Source organism: Astatotilapia calliptera, chromosome 18, assembly GCF_900246225.1.
Source record: "Astatotilapia calliptera chromosome 18, fAstCal1.2, whole genome shotgun sequence".
Lineage (NCBI taxonomy): Eukaryota > Metazoa > Chordata > Actinopteri > Cichliformes > Cichlidae > Astatotilapia > Astatotilapia calliptera.
In genome coordinates this window covers 9,761,798-9,782,491 of record NC_039319.1, presented here as the reverse complement: position 1 = coordinate 9,782,491, position 20,694 = coordinate 9,761,798, and the positions used below count along the sequence as shown (strand labels likewise).

At 40.8% G+C, this 20,694-nt stretch overlaps 2 protein-coding genes across 4 annotated transcripts; one reads left to right on the top strand and one right to left on the bottom strand.

The window, feature by feature from the left end:
- Positions 1 to 4,970: 4,970 nt before the first annotated feature.
- On the bottom strand, positions 4,971 to 10,914 carry dnajb4 (DnaJ heat shock protein family (Hsp40) member B4). The gene is made up of 3 exons (XM_026150233.1): positions 10,421 to 10,914; positions 7,770 to 8,350; positions 4,971 to 5,693 (listed from the first exon to the last, which is right to left on the bottom strand). The coding sequence occupies exons 1-3, from the start codon at positions 10,629 to 10,631 to the stop codon at positions 5,463 to 5,465; spliced, it is 1,023 nt and encodes a 340-aa protein (XP_026006018.1). The 5' UTR covers positions 10,632 to 10,914; the 3' UTR covers positions 4,971 to 5,462.
- Positions 6,840 to 19,798, top strand: slc25a24l (solute carrier family 25 member 24, like). 3 transcript variants are annotated; one of them, XM_026150232.1, is made up of 12 exons: positions 6,840 to 7,419; positions 13,939 to 14,062; positions 14,201 to 14,314; positions 14,407 to 14,533; positions 14,922 to 15,009; positions 15,358 to 15,469; positions 15,565 to 15,723; positions 16,525 to 16,662; positions 16,747 to 16,857; positions 18,843 to 19,010; positions 19,086 to 19,224; positions 19,319 to 19,798. In XM_026150232.1, exons 3-12 carry the CDS (start codon positions 14,273 to 14,275, stop codon positions 19,504 to 19,506), a joined length of 1,272 nt encoding a protein of 423 aa, XP_026006017.1. In that variant the 5' UTR covers positions 6,840 to 7,419; positions 13,939 to 14,062; positions 14,201 to 14,272; the 3' UTR covers positions 19,507 to 19,798. The 3 variants fall into 3 exon arrangements, with proteins under 3 accessions (XP_026006017.1, XP_026006016.1, XP_026006015.1); XM_026150231.1 differs by having other exon boundaries at positions 6,840 to 7,218; positions 13,939 to 14,314; XM_026150230.1 differs by having other exon boundaries at positions 13,939 to 14,314.
- Positions 19,799 to 20,694: the final 896 nt, after the last annotated feature.

The window sequence follows — 20,694 nt, the reverse complement described above, 5'->3', positions numbered from 1 at the left end:
CAAGGTCAATGCTCTCCAGATGGTGGTTACACTAAGAGCTGAAGGTTTTACATTCTGCTTTGTGAAGCAAAACAGTGTGTTTACATTTGCATGTAATGTGGAGAAAAATGTCCTTCAGTGGTCACACAACACAGGACAATACACTAAAGAGAAGAAACTAAAACTCTACACAACGTTTTACAGAGAAATCCAGGTTTATGTTTCTTGCATATTGTTTCTGTGATAAGTATTTGTTGCTTCTTTATCTTATGTGAGTATTTATTATTAATTACTTGTATTTTTCTTTTTTTATTTAATTTCTGAGCACTTACTTTTATATTACAATAGAATATACAGTTTTAACTGACGGTTTCATTTATTAAAGGAAAAAAAGATATCCAAATCTACCTGACCCTGTGTGAAAAAGCAATTGTCCCTGAACCTAGAACTGGAAACAAGAGTTTGCAATAACTGATAATGAGTCTTTCACATCTCTGGAGGAATTTTGGCCAACTCTCCTTTGCAGAATTGTTTTAATTCAGCCCCATTATAGCGTTTTCAAGCCTGATCAAGGCCTACATTTTGGCTTCAGGGCACAAACGGATGCTGACATCTATCATTTTGGAAAAGGTCACCAAACCAAGGAGGTCACAAAAGAACCCAGAACAACATCTGAAGACCTGAAGGCCTCACTTGCCTACAGGTCAGAGTTCATGATATAACAATAAGAATGAGACTGGGCAAAAATGGCATCCATGGAAGAGTTTCAAAGCAGAAATCACTGCTGACCAAAGATAACACAAAAGGCTCGTCTCATATTTACTAGAGATGGACCAATCCGATATTACGTATCGGTCCGATACTGACGTAAATTACTGGATCGGATATCGGAGAGAAATAAAAAATGTAATCGATCCATTAAATATCAAAAAAGCACCTCACAAAACTTGCGATATGGCATAACTCGGCTCATAACCGTAGCATGTCGGAGCAGTGTGCTCACGTGATAGAGCGGCTGTGTGTATTTGTAGCCTCGCTACCAAACCGGCATTTCATCTCCGAGGAAGTGATACCAGAGAGAAGTAAAGCAAGTGTGTAAGTTCATCTCTGAATGTTTGTAAAGCATTCCAGCGTAAAGCTTAACAACAGATATATGGAGCGAGTGCCTCTCCCCCCTCCCTCTCCTGCTGCTACTTCAATCATGAAACTGCTTAATGATCAGCTGATCGGCTTTTCTGTGGCGAGTCTTGTTTGTTTATCGCCCACTTTGCACTAGAAAGAGGAAACCAGCGGCTGAACAACAGCAGCACGTTTAAGCTTGATAATCTGTTGTTAGAATGTATTTAATATTACTTTCTACTCGAGGATCTTTTTCTACATAGCTGACAGCTGGTAACTGTGCAGGGGCGGATCTAGCAAAGTTTAGCCAGGGGGGCCGATAGGGCATTAACAGGGAAAAGGGGGCACAAAGACATACTTTTCTTTCTTATTCTCATTTAAAATGTCTAGCTTTTAATAAATAATTATCTGACTCTTACACCCAAAGTTTTAATCTGATGTAAAATGTATAGAAGTCCATTACTGTTAGTGTTGTTTATTTAAACTTGAGTATGAACTTATACAAAATGCAGCAAGATATTAAAAAAACAGTTTTATTGATTAAAAAACACACTATATCGGATTCATATCGGTATCGGCAGATATCCAAATTTATGATATCGGTATCGGTATCGGACATAAAAAAGCGGTATCGTGCCATCTCTAATATTTACCAAAAAAAAAAAAATCTTGATGATCCTTAAGACTTTTGGGAAAACACTCTGTGGACTGACAAGACAAAAGCTGAACTTTTTAGAAGCGTTGGGTCTCATTACATCTGGTATAATGCTAATGCAGTGTTTCATACAAAGAACATCGCACCAACAGTCAGACATGGTGGTGGTAGCGTGATGGTCGGGGGCTGCTCTGCTGCCTCAGGACCTGAATGACTTCTTGTAAATGATGGAACCACAAATGCTGCCCTCTACTGGAAAATCCTCAAAGACAATGTCCAACCATCAGTTTGTGCCCTAAAGCTCAAGCAGACTTGCACTAGGACAATGATCTGAAACTCGAAGGCTGTTCATGCTTGAAAACCCCCCCAGCGTGGCTGAATTACAACAAATTCTGCAAAGAAGAAATTTCTCCAGAGTGACGTGAAGGTTTTGCCAGTTACTACAAACACAAGACTGCAGTTCTTGTTGCCAAGGGTGGCACAACCGGTTATCAGGTGTAGGGGGGGGACTACTTCTTCACACAGGGCCACGTGGGTTAGGATAACTTTGTTTAATCTTGAAAAATGAAATCATCAATTAAATATGTTTCATTTGGTCTGGTTATCTTTGTATAATATTAACATTTGTAAGTGTGAAAAATATGCAAAAAAAAAAGAAAAGAAAAGAAAAAAGAAATCACTTTTTCACACCACTGTATTGTGTTTTCCTTCCTTTGCTGCAGCACCACATTTCCTTTTCCTCTTCCACTGGCAGCCTGTTGCCCCTATAAATGTTTGTCTGAGCAGCTCCTTCAGGGTGTAACTCTGTTGCACTGAAGCTCTAAAATATGTTTTAGGTGTACAGACTTATGCAGCCAATAACTGTTCAAGTTGTAAAAACTGTACCTATGTTTCCTAAAATATGTCCAAGTGATAACAAAGATGGAGACGTGCTCTTTCTATTGTCCATAAAAACCCGAAATCTTCAAAGGATTTCATAAATTATTTTGAAAACGTAAACTGAGCAAAAAAAAACTGAGAAAATTGTGAATATTTATGTTACAATACGCACATTTATGACTGAACCATGCAGAGGCCTGTCACATTTTAACTATTTGAGGAACAATCCTGCATTTGGTGACTTACACAATTAAATAATCTTCACATAGTTTCGGGATTTAAGTTATTCATAGCATCTATTTTGACCAGACACACCAAATAGCACTGATAATTGTTCATGTGGACATTTGCACTTAGCCACTTGCCTAAACCTGATACATTTGCAAGTGCAAACAACAAGAAAAGACAAATACTCTTTTTGTTGTGCGCAAATAACAAAACATTTTAAGAATTTCACATATTGTTTTGACAATTTCAACTGTCATCCAAGGACTGAGCCAAAGAAGCTGAGAAAAACTGCAGCAAGTGTGACACGGCCATCAGCGTGTTGCTTATAAGTCATCAATAACATGTTACTTGAAGGCTGAGCGTGAAGCACGCATCTGTTTAAACTGCTCCTCGGGTGTACAGACGCTGGGGGAACTATTTAATGAATAAATAATTATGAGGATGAAGTTGCTGTTTGAATGCTCCTCTTTAAAACAGGCTTTGAAGAATCAATTTAAATGCTGATAATGAAAAAGTAAAGACCTTTGTAAATCAGTCGTACTTGTTAGTTATCGAATCTGCGCAATCTTAAAGGGACTAAATATTGATTTATGAATTTTAATCCATAGCTTAAATATTTAATGATGAGTCTTTCACTGCACTTTGGATAAAAATGCAACATTAAACAACATAAAATGGGAAACTGTGGTTGGTAAAAGCTCCAGGAGACATCATTTCAGGTTTACACCGTGACCTTTAACTCAGAGGCCATACTTTTACTCACATAATGCTCACAGATACTAGATTGAAAAATCCAAATGCCAATTTCTAGTCAGAGTTACGGCGATTTTGAAGGGAGAGGATCGGCAGCTGGTGAGCTCCCACACTACCCAGAGCATGTGTGTTTACTCTCCACTCTCTGTGCATGATAGTGACGCATCATCTGCATGAATCTCTACACATGCTGATGGACGATTTAAGATGGATGGACGGCTCAAGTTATGTAAAAAGAAAGTACAACCTTATTCAAAATTCAATCTTTTATATGTCAGAACGTGACAAAAATCAGTCGTTCCTTAGCAAAGCTTAAAGTTGTGGGAATACAAGCCTGGATGAACAACATTGACATATTACACCGTGTCATTAATCATTTAATAAAAACTGAGGAAAAATGCAGAAGCAGTGTGTGCAAAACGAACTATCCTCTTACTGCTTCCATAGGAATTAAGAGGGTAACTAGCACTAAATGCATCTGATCAATTCAATCAGTATCTGTGACAAAGCTGAAGTTTTGGCAGTTTTCACGTGTGCATTAACACAATGCAAAGGAGGAAAGATACCTGCAGTAATTTTAGAGAAGCAACTGTTGTTACCTATCACTCTGGGTAAGTCATTCCCCCAAAATCTAAGTTCATCGTAGTCTTCATCATTCACTGCTTCTATGTGTAGATAGATAGATAATTATAGTTTAATAGCAGGATATTATTATCTGCCAACACAGCCAGTTTGAGGTTGTTTTTTTTTATATGTCTATTTATTGTTATGCTCTTCTGAACTCCTGATATTACCCAAACCAGTAAAAGTAGCACTGAAACAGACACTAAACTCACTGAGTTAAAATCAATAAAAATCACTGATGTAAAACTAAATAAAAATGGGAAATTTAGTGAAAATGACTAAACCGCAGCAAATCTGGCGCTAACACAGACCATCCTGGCTGTGGGCCCCTGAGTCATAAAGATGTGGCGTCCCCTGGTGGGAAAATGTCAGCTCTCCTGCATGCGTCAGCAGCAGGGGAGCTAACAGACAGCTATAATTACACATTCATATTTGTACTGTGAGTAACTTTACACATTAACTTCAGTCAAGGTATTTTTAATTTTAATTTCGCACATCAGAAACATTTTTTACAACAGCAAATTATTCACATTTGACTATCAAAATATAGGTTCATTTCATTCCCCCCTGGGCTGCAAAGAACCCATGTTGTGTAATAATAATGCTACACAGACTATAAATAATCCTAAGCGGTATTAACTTTTTTTTTTTGTCTTTTTAAAGCGATGACTGTTTATATCCCGGAGGAGGACGCGTTTCTGAGCCTCTCCGTGGCTGAAACAGCTCGAGTCAGTTTGTGTGTAAATATTTATTTTAAAATTCAAGTCAAGGTATTTTCACAGGTAAGTTTCTAAAATGCACACATTGCACCTGCTGAGTTCATTCGACCACCTCCAAAGAACCTCCAAATCAAAGTTCACTGCTCGCGGCAAAGCAAACGTGAAGCCTGACGAGTCTAAAGTAAGACAACGAGCTGTTTGACACTAAAGTTTGTTTTTTGCTTTTGCAGCTGTAGACTCATTCACACCAAAACATTTCCAACTAACGAAAAAGTGGCAAAGGCCCACAAACATGAAATGTGCACGTTCAGATATCGCTCGCACTTGTATCAACTTGGCAGCATGCATGGCATTTATAAAAACACCACATAGCTCAAAAATAGAAATTGCACATTCACCATTTGGGAAGGGGGGGTCCATCTGGGAACTGTCAGAACTGTCCTTGTGCATGTGTGTGTGTAAGTGTGTGTGTGTCATGTGGCTCTGTCTCCCTCGTTTATTTCTTCCTAAGCAGGTAAATGCCGTTTCAGGACATCTCTGGCATTTGTCGGCAAAGACTCGGGAAAGTTCACATCAAACTCCACCACCAGGTCTCCTCTCTGCTCGGGGTTTTTGGGGAACGGGAGACCCTGTCCGGCTACAGTTTTTCTCATGCCGGGCTTGACGACGTCCGTGATCTTCATGTTGCACGTCTTCCCGTCTATCGTCGACACGGTGACGGAGCATCCGCACAGCGACTGTGAAGACAAGAATATGAGGGTAAGGTGAGGATCGGCGGGAGAACAGCAACCCACACACTGACGACTGCAAAAACGGCAGAAATAACACAGCAATCTGCTCACCGGCTATGTCGGTGCATCATCTATGGTTCCTTTTATCATTATTTTATTATTATTATTATTAAAGGTTTTCTCTTCCTTTGTCCCACTTTCAGTTTCCTTCTTACTTTATTCTACAGGTTTGATCCTCGTGCGTTTGTTCTTCTCTGCTCTGTTGTTTTCCCACCCTGCTTGTTGTGTGATTGTGTTCACCCGTTTCTTATTACCCTTCCCTGCTTGTGTGTATTTAATCCCTGTGTTTCCTTTGGCTGGATCTCTACAGTTTCAGGATTTATCTTATTTGCCCATCTGATATGTTTTTCCTGCTATCAATGCCAGCAATAATTACAGTTTCCCCTTAATTCCCTGAAAGTCCAAAATGGTTTCCTCTCTGTGTTTGAATCTTTTCTGCAGACTAAACCAGAGGCATGAGATACATGCAAATATTCACAGTATAGGTCAGTGGAAAAACATAATTACACAACAAATGTCAAAATATGTGTTCATGCCTTTGTTATGCAAGTTAAAAAGTAAAAGAAAAAGCAATTTAACTGCAGCTTTATCTGATCAGATAAAGCCGTGCTTACTTTGCGATACATGCGTAGAATCTCACATTACACTAGAGCTATTAATCAAATACTTTACCGTTCTATCTAATCTAACTCAAAACACGAGCGTAGGTGGATCGAGAGAGAGATTCTGCAACCAAAGCTGCACAAAAGCAGACAAAAAGAGCAAATACACCCAGAGTGAAAAGAGATGAGCTGATAAACAAAAGCTCCTCAAGTCTAACATCTGCTACCAGTACAATGTGACCATATTAACTAAACTGTATATTTTTTTTTAACATGATATCAACTTAATATTTTCGAGTGTTTGTTTTGGAGCCTCGAGCTGATGCCATCTTAGCGTTGAAGCCGGGTGTGACCGGCAGCAGCTTTTCAAACCTAAAGTATCCTCAGCTTGGTTTTCCTTCCTGACACTAACGAGGAGCATAACTGACAAAACAAACAACATGTTGCATTCAATGTGAGATCCAACTTGAAACTGAGAACATAAGCTTACCAGGAAACTGTTCAAAGAGATCATGAATCAAGTAAGAAGAAGGATCATTTCCCCACAGATTTTTATACAGCCTGACTTCTTTCATTGCAACTAGAGGAGTCTCCCCCTGCTGGTCATCAGCAAGAATGCAGGTTTAAGGCACTATAGCATATTATCCAAGATAGAAGCTACATCTGTCTTTTAGATTTCTGATTAATCTTCAACAGACTTTAAAATTTAGTTTAATTCTGCTTCCACAAAACAATCTTAAAGGCTATTTTCAGAGCCCTGAACCACTTGAACTCTCCGGATTAGTCTTCATCAAGAGAAGGAAGTTTGATCAGCATCAAGTGATTACAGGTGGTCATAATTTCCATGTTGAAAGACTAAATGGCTTCAGGTATCATTCTGTCTGTGTGCTTTTTTATTTTTAATTGGGTTGCCCACATTTTCTTCTTAACAAGAGTCTCATTGTGATTGGAAACTGATTGAAAGGCAGCTTAATTATAGCATGCACAGCTGATCTGCTGGTAGTGGTCATAAATTCAGAGATGTGGAGGTTATATCTCTCACTGTGTGCTGAGGGGGAGGAACCACATAAGTAAGTACATCTTGCACCGTGTGCACGTGGGTGGCCGTCGCCTCTCCGCTCTCCCTGCGATACAGCTCCTACTTCTCTGCGCCGATGATCCAGATTACATAAGTGTGCATTCAAGGTGTGAGTTTGGTCTGGTACTATACTGATTCATTTAAGCCCGTGCTTTCCAGGGAAACAGCTGAAGCAGAGTACCTACAGTTTATTGATTGTGACCAGCGTTTAAGCTGCAGAGCATTAAAGCTGCACTCACAGCTAAATATGAACTTGTTCTGTGTGTGACTTATTCATCTATCAGACTCTATTAATACCTCTACACTCAGACAAAGCAGGTGCCAAAATAGAAAAGGCCTCACCTGTCGTAAGCTCACACGCACTGGATACACAATGTTGGAGCCCTCCCGCCTAAAGTGGGGGTGTGGTTTGTCCTTGATGACGAAAACAATGTCAGCGGGAATAGTATTTGGAGACTCGTCTCCCTCCCGGGGGAACGTGATCTTGGTTCCCTCCTTCCAGCCCCGCTTAATCTCGATAGTGAGAATCTTATCCTCAGTGCGCATGGTCCTGCCATCTGGATTTAGCCTTTTGCGGGAGATTTTCATCCTCTTGGTGCAGCCGTGGAACACCTCCTCCAGGGTGACCCTCAGTTCGTGGATGATGGGCGGGTCCTGCTTCCGCCGCTGCTGCCCCCCGAGGCCCACGTGGCCGTCACGGGGGAAGCCGTTCAGGTTGAAGCTGGTGAAGGAGCCGAAGGGGTCGTTTCCGTCCACCTCCATGTCCTCGTCGTCTCGCCCGTTCGCTTTACGTCCGAAGAACATCTCGAAGGGGTTGGAGCCTCCGAAGAAAGTGGCGAAGGTGGCGTGAGGGTCTCCATGGAAGGTGTAGGTGAAAGTGGTGCCTTGTCCGTCACCAGCGGGCCCACTTCCTCCCTTGAGACCTTTTGGGCAACAGAAATGATTAATGACATGAGTGCTCAGCTCAGCGAGAGCACTTACAGCATGACTGATAAACTCTGACTTCAAAGTACAGCCCAGTTTATCAGAGTTCTGCTGAATGATCTTAGAGCTAAAACATCAAACCACGATGGTCCCAGTTTCTTTATTTCACACTTTACATCATTCTTGAGTGAGTACTGTGGTTTTTAAGTGTTAAAATGCCACATTACCTCAGAGATTACCTACATCTTATTAATGATGTTCCTCAACCATCATTCCAAAATAAAAACAGAAAAATATGGGAGTAAAGAAAGTTTTCCTTAAGGGAAAAACTTTGGGACATCAGATGAGGGAGGGGAAAGTGTCAGAGAGACTCCCTGTTCTCAAACACCTCTTCCAGTTCTTCTGGTGAGAAATTCCCAAGCCAGCTGAGAGCACATTTCCTGGATCTGCCCCTGGGCCTCCTCTCAGCAGGACCTCACCGGGGAGGTGGCCAGGAGGCATCCTAGTCAGATCCCCCAACCAGCTCAGCTGCCTCCTTTTGATGGTGAGGACTAGCAGTGCTACTTACTACCCCGAACCAAAAAGTCAGTGTAAATAGCATTGTTTTTAGCCTTTTTTTTTATTTTTTTAAATTTAAATCATTACTATTTTTCAGTCACAGTTTCTACATTGTCATGTTCAGGGTTAGGTTAACAAACAAAGGCTTTCTGGCAGAAAGTCCTGAAGTACAAATTCTTCCATTATCAAAGTTTTCCAGTCTCCTTCGCCAGTCTCAAAGCTATGACATCACAACAATAATATTGTTGCACTGGAGAAACATGATGTGGGAAAAATGCCAACATGGCAACACCAGACTGTGGCTGTTATTCAACTAGCAGCTGATACTGGTTGGTACTCTGAGTGGAGGGGATAGTACTGGTGTCACGAGAAGGAAAATTGGATTAGTGCAAGAAAATGACATAAAATGCTGAGAAGTCAAGCCACTTCAGACATAGATGGACAAATTCTGAGTCTTACAAAGTATTTTTAATATCAATATCAGGAAAGATATATTTGAGATATTAGAGGAGATGACTCATGTAGAGGGTAATTGTAATGCTGCAGTTAGATTCTGTGATGGAGCCATGTTATGCTCATTCTTTATTTACATCGCTTCCTTCTCAAACTGTTCAGGTAAAAGTTTTTCATGTATCTCCATCACAGGGCCAAACTGAGTACAACTGCTAAAGTTGAACCACGCCACCTTTGTGGACATGATGGGATACGCTTTCTGGTAGAGGTATCACATATAAGAGCGTGTCCCCTGTTACAAAACTGGAAAATTTGTTTGGTTTTCCCTTTTACTCTTATAAATGGATCTCACCACCAGTAATCAGCGGATTTTTGATTGAGATCAACTCCCAACTCAGGGAATTGTTTGCATGGTTTGAGGGAGCTCTTACAGAAGCCATATGGTTCAAATTTCCATGCTCATGATGTCATTTTACCTTTTTCCTGCATGCATTTTCTTGCTTTACACTTCCCGTGCCTTAAACTGTGCATTTCTGAGAAAGGTTCCTCGTGTATCCAGTTACATTAAGAGGAGAAAAATGTTTTGGTGTGAGTAAAATTGTAAAAATCATAATATGCCTCCATAAATTTTAAATATGTGGTTGTGGAGATGATGGATGGTCTATTTTTCCTTCCTCACACCAACCAAAGATCCCGAAAATAGCAGTCTGGACTGAAAATCTCCATGTAGCTGCATGTACCTCTGCTACTGTAACATTTTGTACAGAATGGCTGTTGGTGTGAATCGATATTACCCCCGGTTTCTCTTAAAATTGGAGCTTATTACTGTAAGTGCCGTGCCACATATGGACTGAGCCTCATGATAAAATGCACAGAAATGTATGCAGATGATCTGCCGAACAGCTGTGCTGTGGGCCTGCTGCTGTGCTGGTTACAGTGTGCGACTTGAATTGAAGCCAGTTGTGTTTTACATGCAGCCATCCAGCTTCACAGCGCGTTCATAACGGTGTTTTAACCCGAAACACACAATAGCGTGTAATTAAAAAAATATACGTTACCTTCCTCTCCATACTGATCATAAATTTCTCTTTTCTTCGGATCACTGAGGACTTCATATGCTTCGGCGATTTCCTTAAATTTCTCCTCGGCGGCTGCAGACTTGTTTTTGTCCGGATGCCATTTCAGCGCCTGTTTTTTGTAAGCTTTTTTTATATCCTCATCCGTGGCTCCTTTAGAGATACCCAGCGTTTTATAGTAATCTTTGCCCATTTTTAACCCACTTATCCCCCTATAAGAAAAATAATAAATTAACAAATAAAAAGGGGGCTAGAGCTCCTGGAGCAGAGCAGGTAGACTGGCCTGACGCGGGTCGGCGGATGGTTGTCACAGCTGACTAATAAACAATAAGTATCCGCAGACAGACACACAGTGGAGGATGAAGACCATTTAGAGGGGGTTAGTCAACGCCGTGGACCCTCTGTTATTTATCCGTGACTGGATGACCCTCTTTAAATAGACACGGCTCCCTCCCCTGTATCCACAGCGCCAAAGTCAAGTCAGACGCAATAAATAATTCTGGTTCCGGTGCGCTTGAGCTTGAGCTTCCAAAATTATGACGCATTAGAGAATGTCTTGTATCAAATTTTTTTTTCAAGAAAAACAATAAAAACTGCGAAACACGCTTCAAGATGAACAGGTGGGACAATTATTTTTTGACTGGAGATTTAAAAAAAAATAATTAAAAAAATTAAAATTGTATACCTCCACAATTTACGAAAAATAGGGCATCGAATCACATAAATGTTTGTCCTGATACAAAAACAAGAACGAGACAGGAGTCCAAGAGCCGAAAATATCAAACTACAGTCAAACCAATACCCGATTTGTAATTTTGAGATGCACTCTGCTTACTGTAAAACCAAGTCATAAATTCTTACAGCTATTCAGTGCGGTACCCATGAAGTGAAAATCAATTATTATATGTTTATTGTGTTTGAATTCGATCTCGAAAGTGTTACCAAGCATACAGTTCTGCTGTTTATGCAGCACCACTCAAAATTTGAAACACACCTTCTCATTGTAGAGTTTTTCATTACTCTTATTGTTTTTCTACATTTTAAAAACATCTTGTATATACACGACTATACAAGTCGTATAGTCTATACAATACTATTGCTGGATATTCACATTAAACAAGGCCAAAGTTTCAAATAATGAGGTTATGTACAGGCAATCATGAGCCAAAAGCTCAGACTTCTGACTCCTCTAAATGCTCTGTTTCATACAGTTTTGTCTACTCTTGGCTCTTTATGACGTCACAGAGAGGGGAAACCCTTAATATGGTCTTCTCAGGCACAAAGATCAACCAGCTTCACCCAGGTTTAGACCCAGATTGTTGAGCTCCGGTTATGTGATGCTGATTCTTTATCCACTGAGCTGAATTGATGCATGTTGACGTGGGTTAAGTGTTACCTCTAATTCTAAATAAATCCCCAACAGTGCAGCAAAACATCTCCATGCCACCACAGCTCCTCCCCCAGGCCTCACAGTGAGAAGAGAAAATGCAGATCTGTTCACCTTCTCATAAAGCAACCTAAATTCATAAAGAAACCTACTGAGATATGTTTAATGTGAGGTGAATTTTATTAAGAAATAATAAAATCCCCTACCCTCACCCATGGCCACGAGCTGTGGGTAGTGACCGAAAGAACGAGATCGCGGATACAAGCGGCAGAAATGAGCTTCCTCCGAAAGGTGGCTGGCCTCTCCCTTAGAGATAGGGTGAGAAGTTCGGCCATCTGGGAGGGGCTCAGAGTAGAGCAGCTGCTGCTCCACATCGAAAGGAGCCAGCTGAGGTGGTTCGGGCATCTGACAAGGATGCCCCCTGGGCGCCTCCTGGGTGAGGTGTTCCAGGCATGTCCCACCGGGAGGAGGCCCCGGGGCAGACCCAGGACACGCTGGAGAGATTATATCTCTCGGCTGGCCTGGGAACGCCTTGGTATTCCCCCGGATAAGCTGGAGGAGGTGGCTGGGGAGAGGGAGGTCTGGGCCTCTTTGCTTAGGCTGCTGCCCCCGCGACCCGGCCCCGGACAAAGCGGATGAGGATGGATGGAATAAATATAAGAAACTCCTTGAATGTTGTAGGTGTATATTTTTATTTTAGTTTCTTTTTTTTTCTTATAGAACATTTTTACTTGCCTTACATGAGAATAAATTGGTTTTATTTTGAAAAGCTGCTTTCCGGTATGAGTGGCGTAAGTGGACGCTGTGGACTGGAATCTGGCGGCTTTTTCTAGAAAGTAAGTGGCGATACTCGTCATTCACCAAACCGGGTCCTTTGCACATCATCCAGGTGAGAGGCGAAAAAAGACCAGTCACTGTATTTGATGTCGTTTATAGCCATGACGTCATCGCACAAAACTGACAGCCAATGGGAAGCAATGGAAACTCTGAAACTCCCCATGCTTATCTGGAGGAAAATGTTGTATGTATATCAGATGACAAGGCCCAGGTAATAAATATCTTATATGTCAGTATCTTAACTATCCTATAACATTTGGCGTTTTCTTTAATCTTAACAAACCAGGAATGCGGGTAAAAATGTAAATAAAGACAATAAACACGTGGTACAATAAAATCACAAAACTATATTTAACCAAACTCTGAAATACTCAAACTCCCAAAGTCACAGAAAATCCGTATTCAAGCAATTCATCGTTATCCTCCAGTTGTTTTCCTCCCTTTTACATGTAGCAGTTTAGGCTTTTTTTCTTCTTCTTTTTTATCTTATGGATTACACCATCAGTCACTGGAGAAGAGCCACTGAAACCAAAGTCTGCTAGACTGCCTCCAACCCCCCGTGGATTGGTATGTGTGTCTTCCTCTAGTACTTAGCTCTTCCTGGACTGCAGACCTCTCAGATATTGTGTCTGGAATCTGCTGGAGCCACTCTCCCAGTTTGGGGGTTACAGGTCCTGTAATACTCCTGTAACCACTGGGACCACTCCTCCTTTCCTATCTGCTCCAGTTATTCAGTGCATTTGGTCTCCTCCTTTTAACTGGCACATCTATCACAACCGTAGTCTTCTGCTCTATGTCATGACTCTGTAAATGTGTAATTTTTACAATAATTTACTGGCAGCTGGATGACAGAATGTGTTGGATGGATGTGTTGTTGGTTGGACAGCAGTTGCTGACCTGTCTTCCACTGGGAATTGGAGACATTTCTGTGTACTATCCAAACCCAGTGCTTCTCTGTGTGCCAGCATGCATCTTACATGCTGCTACTAAGTGCAGGACTGTCTCAGTGGGACCTTTGCATTGCTTGCATCTTGGGTCCTATCGAGTGTGGCAGACGATTGCTTTTAGGCATCTGGTGCTTTGAGGCTCGCTGTTGTGATCAGAGCCTCTGTGCTGTGCTCGAGGTCAGCTTTTTCTAGCCACTGGTTGGAATTCTTGATGTCAGCAGTTTCCTTTATCTGCAAGATGTGTCTCCTTTAAAAAAAAAAAAAAAAATACATTTTGTATAAATAGCACGCAGAAGATCACAGGTTCGAGGCCACTGTGTCTATTCCAGATGAAGGTGGCCTCTCCTGCAGCCACAGCGCCCCCTGGTGTTCCTTAGAGGAAGTGAGTTTTACAAAAACCGCTGATAGAAGCTCTCTCTCTGCCAGTGAGTCAGCGCCTCTGCAGAGCTGCAGGTCAATCATCTCTGGTGATAATGAATGAATGTTTTAAAATCTCATTTAAAAGGTCCTGCAACGAATAAAAGGTTTTAAAGGTTTTTTCTGTTTGCATCTGGAAAATTTTACTGCTTTTCTGCATGAACCATGGATCAGTTTCGTGGATTATTTAGTAAACTGGACCAAAATGAGGATGGATTCGTTTCTGTGGCGGAGCTACAAGACGAAATGAGGAAGCATGGTATTATCTCAGCGGATGGGAAGGTCCAGGTAACAAATATTCTTAATAGCATCTATATGCATCGGTATTATTATTGTTTTTTTAAACCTGCTATTGAGAGAGCTGTTTTTGTTTCTTGTAGAGTATCGTCGAGTCTTATGACAGAGACAAAGATGGCCTGCTGGATTATCAAGAGTTCCTCAGCTACATGATGGACAGAGAGAGGAAGTGGAAAATTCACTTTCATGACCTTGATAAGAATAATTGTGGTGAGTTGAAAGTCTTACCGCCTTATAAGTGATACATTTCTGGAGGAAAAAAATGAATGATACAAAATGAAGTATGTGAGGACTTAAATCAGTTTTTAAGATCTGCGCCTCCTGCTTTTTTGTCCTTTAAAGAACATAATGAACATAACTCTGCAGAAAGTGTGTTCTAACATGACTTTTCCTCGATAACCTGAATACATTTTTTTATTTTGTTGATGGTGAAATGTGTTTTCAAGGTCAGACACGACTGGCTGGCAGGCAAACAAAAGATCTGTTAATGGTACACAGACCTGCAGCATTTCAGGGACCATAGCACATCATATAGAAACTTCACTTATGAGGAAGAGCAGTATCTGTTTGTAATTTTGTGCATTTCTTCTTTGATCAGGATTCATTGACCAGGAGGACATCATATGTTTGTTTAAGGAGTTAGGAGTGGTCATTTCAAAGCCGAATGCAAAAAAAATTATACAAATGTAAGATTTTCTTGCCCACTACCTCATAGATTCATTATTGTTTTTGAGTATATATGCATTTATACTTGGCATATAGGTTTAAAATAATTAGCATAATTAGCATTAAATAAAATATATTTAAGGCATAATCGTGATTATTTTGGGTTGCCAGATTAAACGAATGGTTAAAAGGATCCCTCAATATGGACTCACTACCTGGCTAACCTGAACTTGTTGTATCTCTGAATTATAAATGATTATTACTCAGCTTGCTGTTTTGAAAATGGACAAATGATGTGATGTTAATACGGGATGTGAAAGCTTTATTTCCTGAAACTTGACAAGTGTCGTTGTCTTTGGCAACATCAGGATGGATAAGGACAACTCGATGACGGTGGATTGGGATGAATTCTTGCACCACATCATCCTCAACCCTGTGGATAACATCGGGGAGCTAGTGTCCTCATGGAAACACAGTTTGGTATGATCATTCCCATTATGCTTTACATTTACACAGCGATTAAAATGTCTCCTCAAAAGGTGATCAGTTAGGTCCTCCTGTTTGTACTCCTGCAGGTGTTTGATGTCGGGGAGAGCCGCGGGATCCCCATTGAGTTCCCTGAAGAAGCGTCAGGCTTCAGTGCTTGGAGGACATTTGTTATGTCAGCAGGACTGGCGGATGCTGTGTCCCGGACCATGACGGCACCCATAGACCGCCTTAAAACACAACTTCAGGTCAGCTCCACTATCACAAGGCACTGCAGACAAAAGGAAAAGGAAAATGTTTCAGAAACATCACACAAATTATGTAATAATTATTCAAGCTCAGCGGTTTTACAGAGTTTCTGACTACATCACTCAGCGTAACTATTATGTGGCCCTGGAAGACTCGCAAATTCTGTCAGGAAGAATTAGATAAACTACCAAAGCCCAGGTGCACAAAGCCTGTAGAGTCAAAGCTGTTCCTGCTGCAAAGAAATGGCTCTAAGAAATGCTTAAATAAAGGTTTGAATCATTTTGTAAAAGAGCCACTCATGTTTTAACATCGTGTCACAGTATAGATTAATAAGCAAATATGCTTCTTTTGTCCATCCATCCATTTTCTTAACTGCTTATCAAGGTTGCAGGAGAGCTGGAGCTTATCCTAGATGTACACCACAGACAGGTTACCAGTCTGTCACAGGGCTAACAAAGAGAGACAGAAAAAAACATTAAAGCTATTTAGCATTTTAAGATAATGTAAATTTTTGGGTTCCAGCTCCCCTGTGGCGCTGATATGGGTAAGCAGAAGACGATGGATGGATGTTTCGTTTTGGCTGTGAGCCCGGCCTAGTTTTACATTAGTATCTCTGGCTCTAAAAACAGTCTGTTATCAGCTTGCCTGCCTTATTTTTATGACCTGCATTCAAACTGTTGCTTTTATCTTGCTTTTAACTTTATGTACCTATATTTATCCTAAAAGTGTTGCTGTTGTGACTGTTCCACATCACTGCACACCTGCACCTCACTGAAAATGACTTCCTGTCTCCACAATAGGTGTATGGATCCAAGGCCTTCTCCCAGGGTTTTCAGGAGATGAGAGGAGGTGGTTTGCGGTCAATGTGGCAAGGCAATGCTGTCAACGTGCTGAAAGGAACGCCACAGTCGACACTTCAGTGTCTTATCTACGCCCAGGTGAGGCTGAGCATTGAGCTGTTGGTGTACAGTTTATTTTTTTCCGATTGATTAGCACACTCAGATGTCCTCTGCTCCGTTTAGATGAAGGTCTACACCCAAAACAGGACCCAGCAGACTCTGACAGTGCAGCAGCGTTTCGGGTTGGGCTGCATCTCTGGAGCTGTGGCTCACGCTGTCTTCTACCCCTTAGAGGTCAGATCAGTGGCAGATCTGAGTACTTTAACATTTCTGTCCTGAAGTGCAGATCACTGACTGTTTTAATTGTTACTATGTCATTGTTAGACTCATTATAAAGCCTTTTTATTATCATAAACAAATGAGTCAGTCTCTACAGTATCTCCAAAGAGAACAACACATGTTCCAATATTAATATTAAACAATCACCATGAGGAAGTGCGTGAACAACCACACAAATACTTTAGATGCTGGGAAACAGTGATCTTCATCTGTAATCTCATGGCCGTGAATAACTGTATTCTGTATTACTTTGAGGCTGATAAATCGCCACGGCAATGTGGAGTAAACAGGTGAGGAAAATACTAAAACTGAGCTTTTGCTTCTTACATTATGAGAAACTGGAGGATACTGTGTTATTCAACTCAGTTTTTCCCCTTTATGCTATAACAAAATTAAACTAACATTCTGTACTGAGGCCAGCGTGCTCTGATATTTTTAGAGGCTCTCCTTTGTTTGCGTTCGTCACACTAAAGTCTCAAATAACCCCTCCACAGTCAGCAGCCCAAATACAAGCAAAAATGTTACCACTGATGATATCAACATCATGTCAACACCATCTTATCAACAATAAATGTATATATATATTTTTTTTTAATTAAAAACAAAAACAAACGAGCATCATAAAACCAAAATGCACAAACTCTTCCTCCCATCCCACACAGAGCACGTGAATAAATACAAAAAAGATGCACGGTCGACAGCAAACCCCTGTTCCTCTAACTACTAACCTTTCTCTTTGTATTTCACTACATATTTTAATCTTTCTGGTTTTCTGGTGTTTTGAGCATGAGGTCATCTTGAGTTTGATGAATTATACAGCAGGTATTCTGAATCATAAACAGTTGATAGCACAGCAAATGGGTAAAATGGTATATATTCATATCCCCTCTTATTTCAGGACATGTATCTTTTCTGAATTACTATGTGCTACATAAACTTTTTTTCCCCTGTAGAAGTCTAGTTAACAGAAATTTAAAAGCCCAAAATCCCCAAATTATTACCAACATGGCAGGTTAGGGCTCCAGTCATGCCTAGAGACCAGTCAGCAACCAGTTGCTAGGAAAAAGCATTTCTTCTGCAGCCGTTGGAGAGTGGTTAGTGGAGGCTGCTAGCCATCCATAGTGAGTAAATGTCTGCAAACAGTTACACAATGCTGCACTGAAAAACTCCTTGCAATTGTTTGTATCACAAGAAGATCCTGAATTGTCTCCAAACAGTTGCAAACTACTCTCTAAGTGGTGAAGTTTTTTAAGAAGGGAAACTGTTCCCTTTTAATGTAAAATGTGTGCTTTTTGAGATATGTTTGTTGCAGCAATAAGGCACAGCTTTCCTTTTAATGGTGAATATTCTCTGTTTCTGGTTTGAGCTGCACTTTTTAAAGTGCCGCTTAAACTCACAGAGTAAGTGGCCAGTGTCTGCAAACAAGTTGGCATGTTCCATTTGAACCTGTTAATGACCAAAGCAATCACAACGAGGGTTTTGAGCCAGCAACCAGTTGCCAGTTGGGGAATATGCATTTTACGTAGCAACCATAAGGAACCAAAAGAAAAAAACATGAGGTAGGAAACAAGCAAAAGCAAAAATTTACTGCCAGACAAGTGTTTGGAGAATAGTTATACAATGGAAACATGTGACTGGAGAATTAGGTGAGGAAAAAAGGTTGTGATCTCTGTGGCTGTGAAGCCCCACTGCTACTCAAAGCAAACCTGAAGAAAGCTGGTTTAGAGGCTGAGGAATTAAGGAGTCTTGTTTCAGACAATAGATGAACTGACAGGCTTCACCAAAGTTCAGCATTAGCTAAACTGTATGATAATGTAAAATTTGTTGAATCACTCAAAGCTGCTCTAGTAGAGTCCAAGAATTGAGACTAATACCCCCCCTTTAATTTATTAGTGGGGATCTCTTTTAGCAGTCTCACTCTCCTCTTGTTTTCTCTACAGGTGCTGAAGGTGAGGCTGAACCTGCAGCAGGCTGGCACTTACCATGGTGTTGCAGTGTGTGCCCGATCCATTTATAGAAGCGAGTCTTTGTCTTCCTTTTACAGAGGATTCAAGCCCAGCATCCTCTGTATGATCCCCTATGCAGGTGTGGAGTGTGCTGTTCATCAGGTGGGCCAGAAGACAACAGAGATCAAGTGAACTTTTATTTTGAAAAGATGCTAATTGCTTATTTTGTAATTGCAGTCAATCATGAGCTGGGCAAAAAGCGATCCCGCCTACAACAGTGACTCCAAACTGTTTTTCTTCAGCTTTGTGGCGTTCGCTTCTGGACAAATCACCAGTTACCCGCTGGCGGTGATCCGAACTCAGCAGCAAGCGCAGGGTATCGGCTCTCATTCATTCGGCACAGTTTACAGTTTCATATGAAGCTTTTATGTGGGAATGTTTTACTCATGTTTGTTTGTCTTGTTCTTCAGCTTTCAGATCAGATTCACGGCCAGCCTCGGGTGTATTACCGGGACTGATTGGGATATATGAAAGATATGGAATTAAAGGATATTATAATGGCATGGGAGCCAGCTTCGTCAGGGCGATACCGTGTGCCTTAATGAACTACACTCTGACTAGAAAATTTGAAAATGTTTTTTCCTCCTTGGAGTCTTGAGGAAATTAGAAAAAAAGCAAAAGCTGTGAGTTTTATTTTTGTTAATTATCCAAACACATGTCTGAAAAAAAATGCCTGAGATGTGAAATGAGGTCAATCACGAAGTTATGGTTAACTCTGCAGGATTTGCTTTGTTATATTTTCTGTTGACCACGAGCATGGAACCATAATCTGACTGACTTTAAATATGTAATAACCAAGAGTAACAGCTGGCCACTCGACATGCTCTTTTAAAATAAGAAAATATGTTGTTGTGTTGACTGTATAATAAAATGATACTTCATAGCATGAATCAGATAGTGTTCATCTGTAACCCTAGTGTCAGTGCTGAGCCTGGATGAATGGGGGAGGTCGCACTGGGGCCGGGGTTAACAACGATCACCTCTGGTCCTGCTGGCCAAAAGCATGCTGATAGAAACTGTGCTACTGTTGGGAAAAGACAAAGGAAGAGGCGATGGGGAAGGCATGTTAGGAAGCAGCGAGAGAGGAGGATGGAGGAAAAGAGAAAGGCTAGAGAGAAAATTCAGTGATGTAGTGAAGGACCTGCTTAGGGTTGGTGTGACAGAGGAGGATGGTAGCGATGGGGATAATGAGATATCTACATTTCTATACATTTACAAAAGTGATCATTTTCAATTTAAGTGTGTGAATCTCAGGAGTAACAGATTTAATGTCATGTTTAAAATAAAGATTTAGGAGTGAAAGTCTTCTGGAATAAATCTTTTTCAGGTTTTGAAGACATTTACCTGAAAGGACTCTTCAGCTCTAAAAGTCAGTCTCAAATATTTAACCCGTAGTGCCGTTGTCACGCTGAAGTGGTCGTTGAGAGTCGCTGATCCATGCCTTGATCGTGTGAGTCATTAAGGGTCACATAGGCCAAGTGAATTCTTTGTGAGATCATCCTTATTGAGGGAAATAGTAAAGCCACACAGAGCAAACAATATACTCACCAACAACAATGCTAATATATAAAATAAAATTTCATATGTCACAAAAAAAAAAGATGAGCACAGTGAAGTTTTGATCCATCGCACTCAGGTTATAAGATTTCGACGTGACCAACAAACTCCATGGGACATTTTATCCGTGTTTATAGTGCAAAGAGCTTCTCCTCTGAGATTTCGTTGGGATTCATTGGGATTTCGTTATAGCTGGCACAGAACCTCAACCTTACTGAATATTAGATAA

Bases quoted from the DNA above. Each gene is read 5' to 3' on its own strand.
- slc25a24l (XM_026150231.1), top strand. From the start codon at position 14,192: ATGGATCAGTTTCGTGGATTATTTAGTAAACTGGACCAAAATGAGGAT. The intron at 14,534-14,921 runs GTGAGTTGAAAG...TTCTTTGATCAG, and splicing joins CCTTGATAAGAATAATTGTG to GATTCATTGACCAGGAGGAC. The intron at 15,724-16,524 runs GTCAGCTCCACT...TCTCCACAATAG, and splicing joins GCCTTAAAACACAACTTCAG to GTGTATGGATCCAAGGCCTT.
- dnajb4 (XM_026150233.1), bottom strand. From the start codon at position 10,631: ATGGGCAAAGATTACTATAAAACGCTGGGTATCTCTAAAGGAGCCACG. The intron at 8,351-10,420 runs GTAACGTATATT...GTTGCCCAAAAG, and splicing joins TGATCAGTATGGAGAGGAAG to GTCTCAAGGGAGGAAGTGGG. The intron at 5,694-7,769 runs GTGAGGCCTTTT...TTGTCTTCACAG, and splicing joins TGCGTGTGAGCTTACGACAG to TCGCTGTGCGGATGCTCCGT.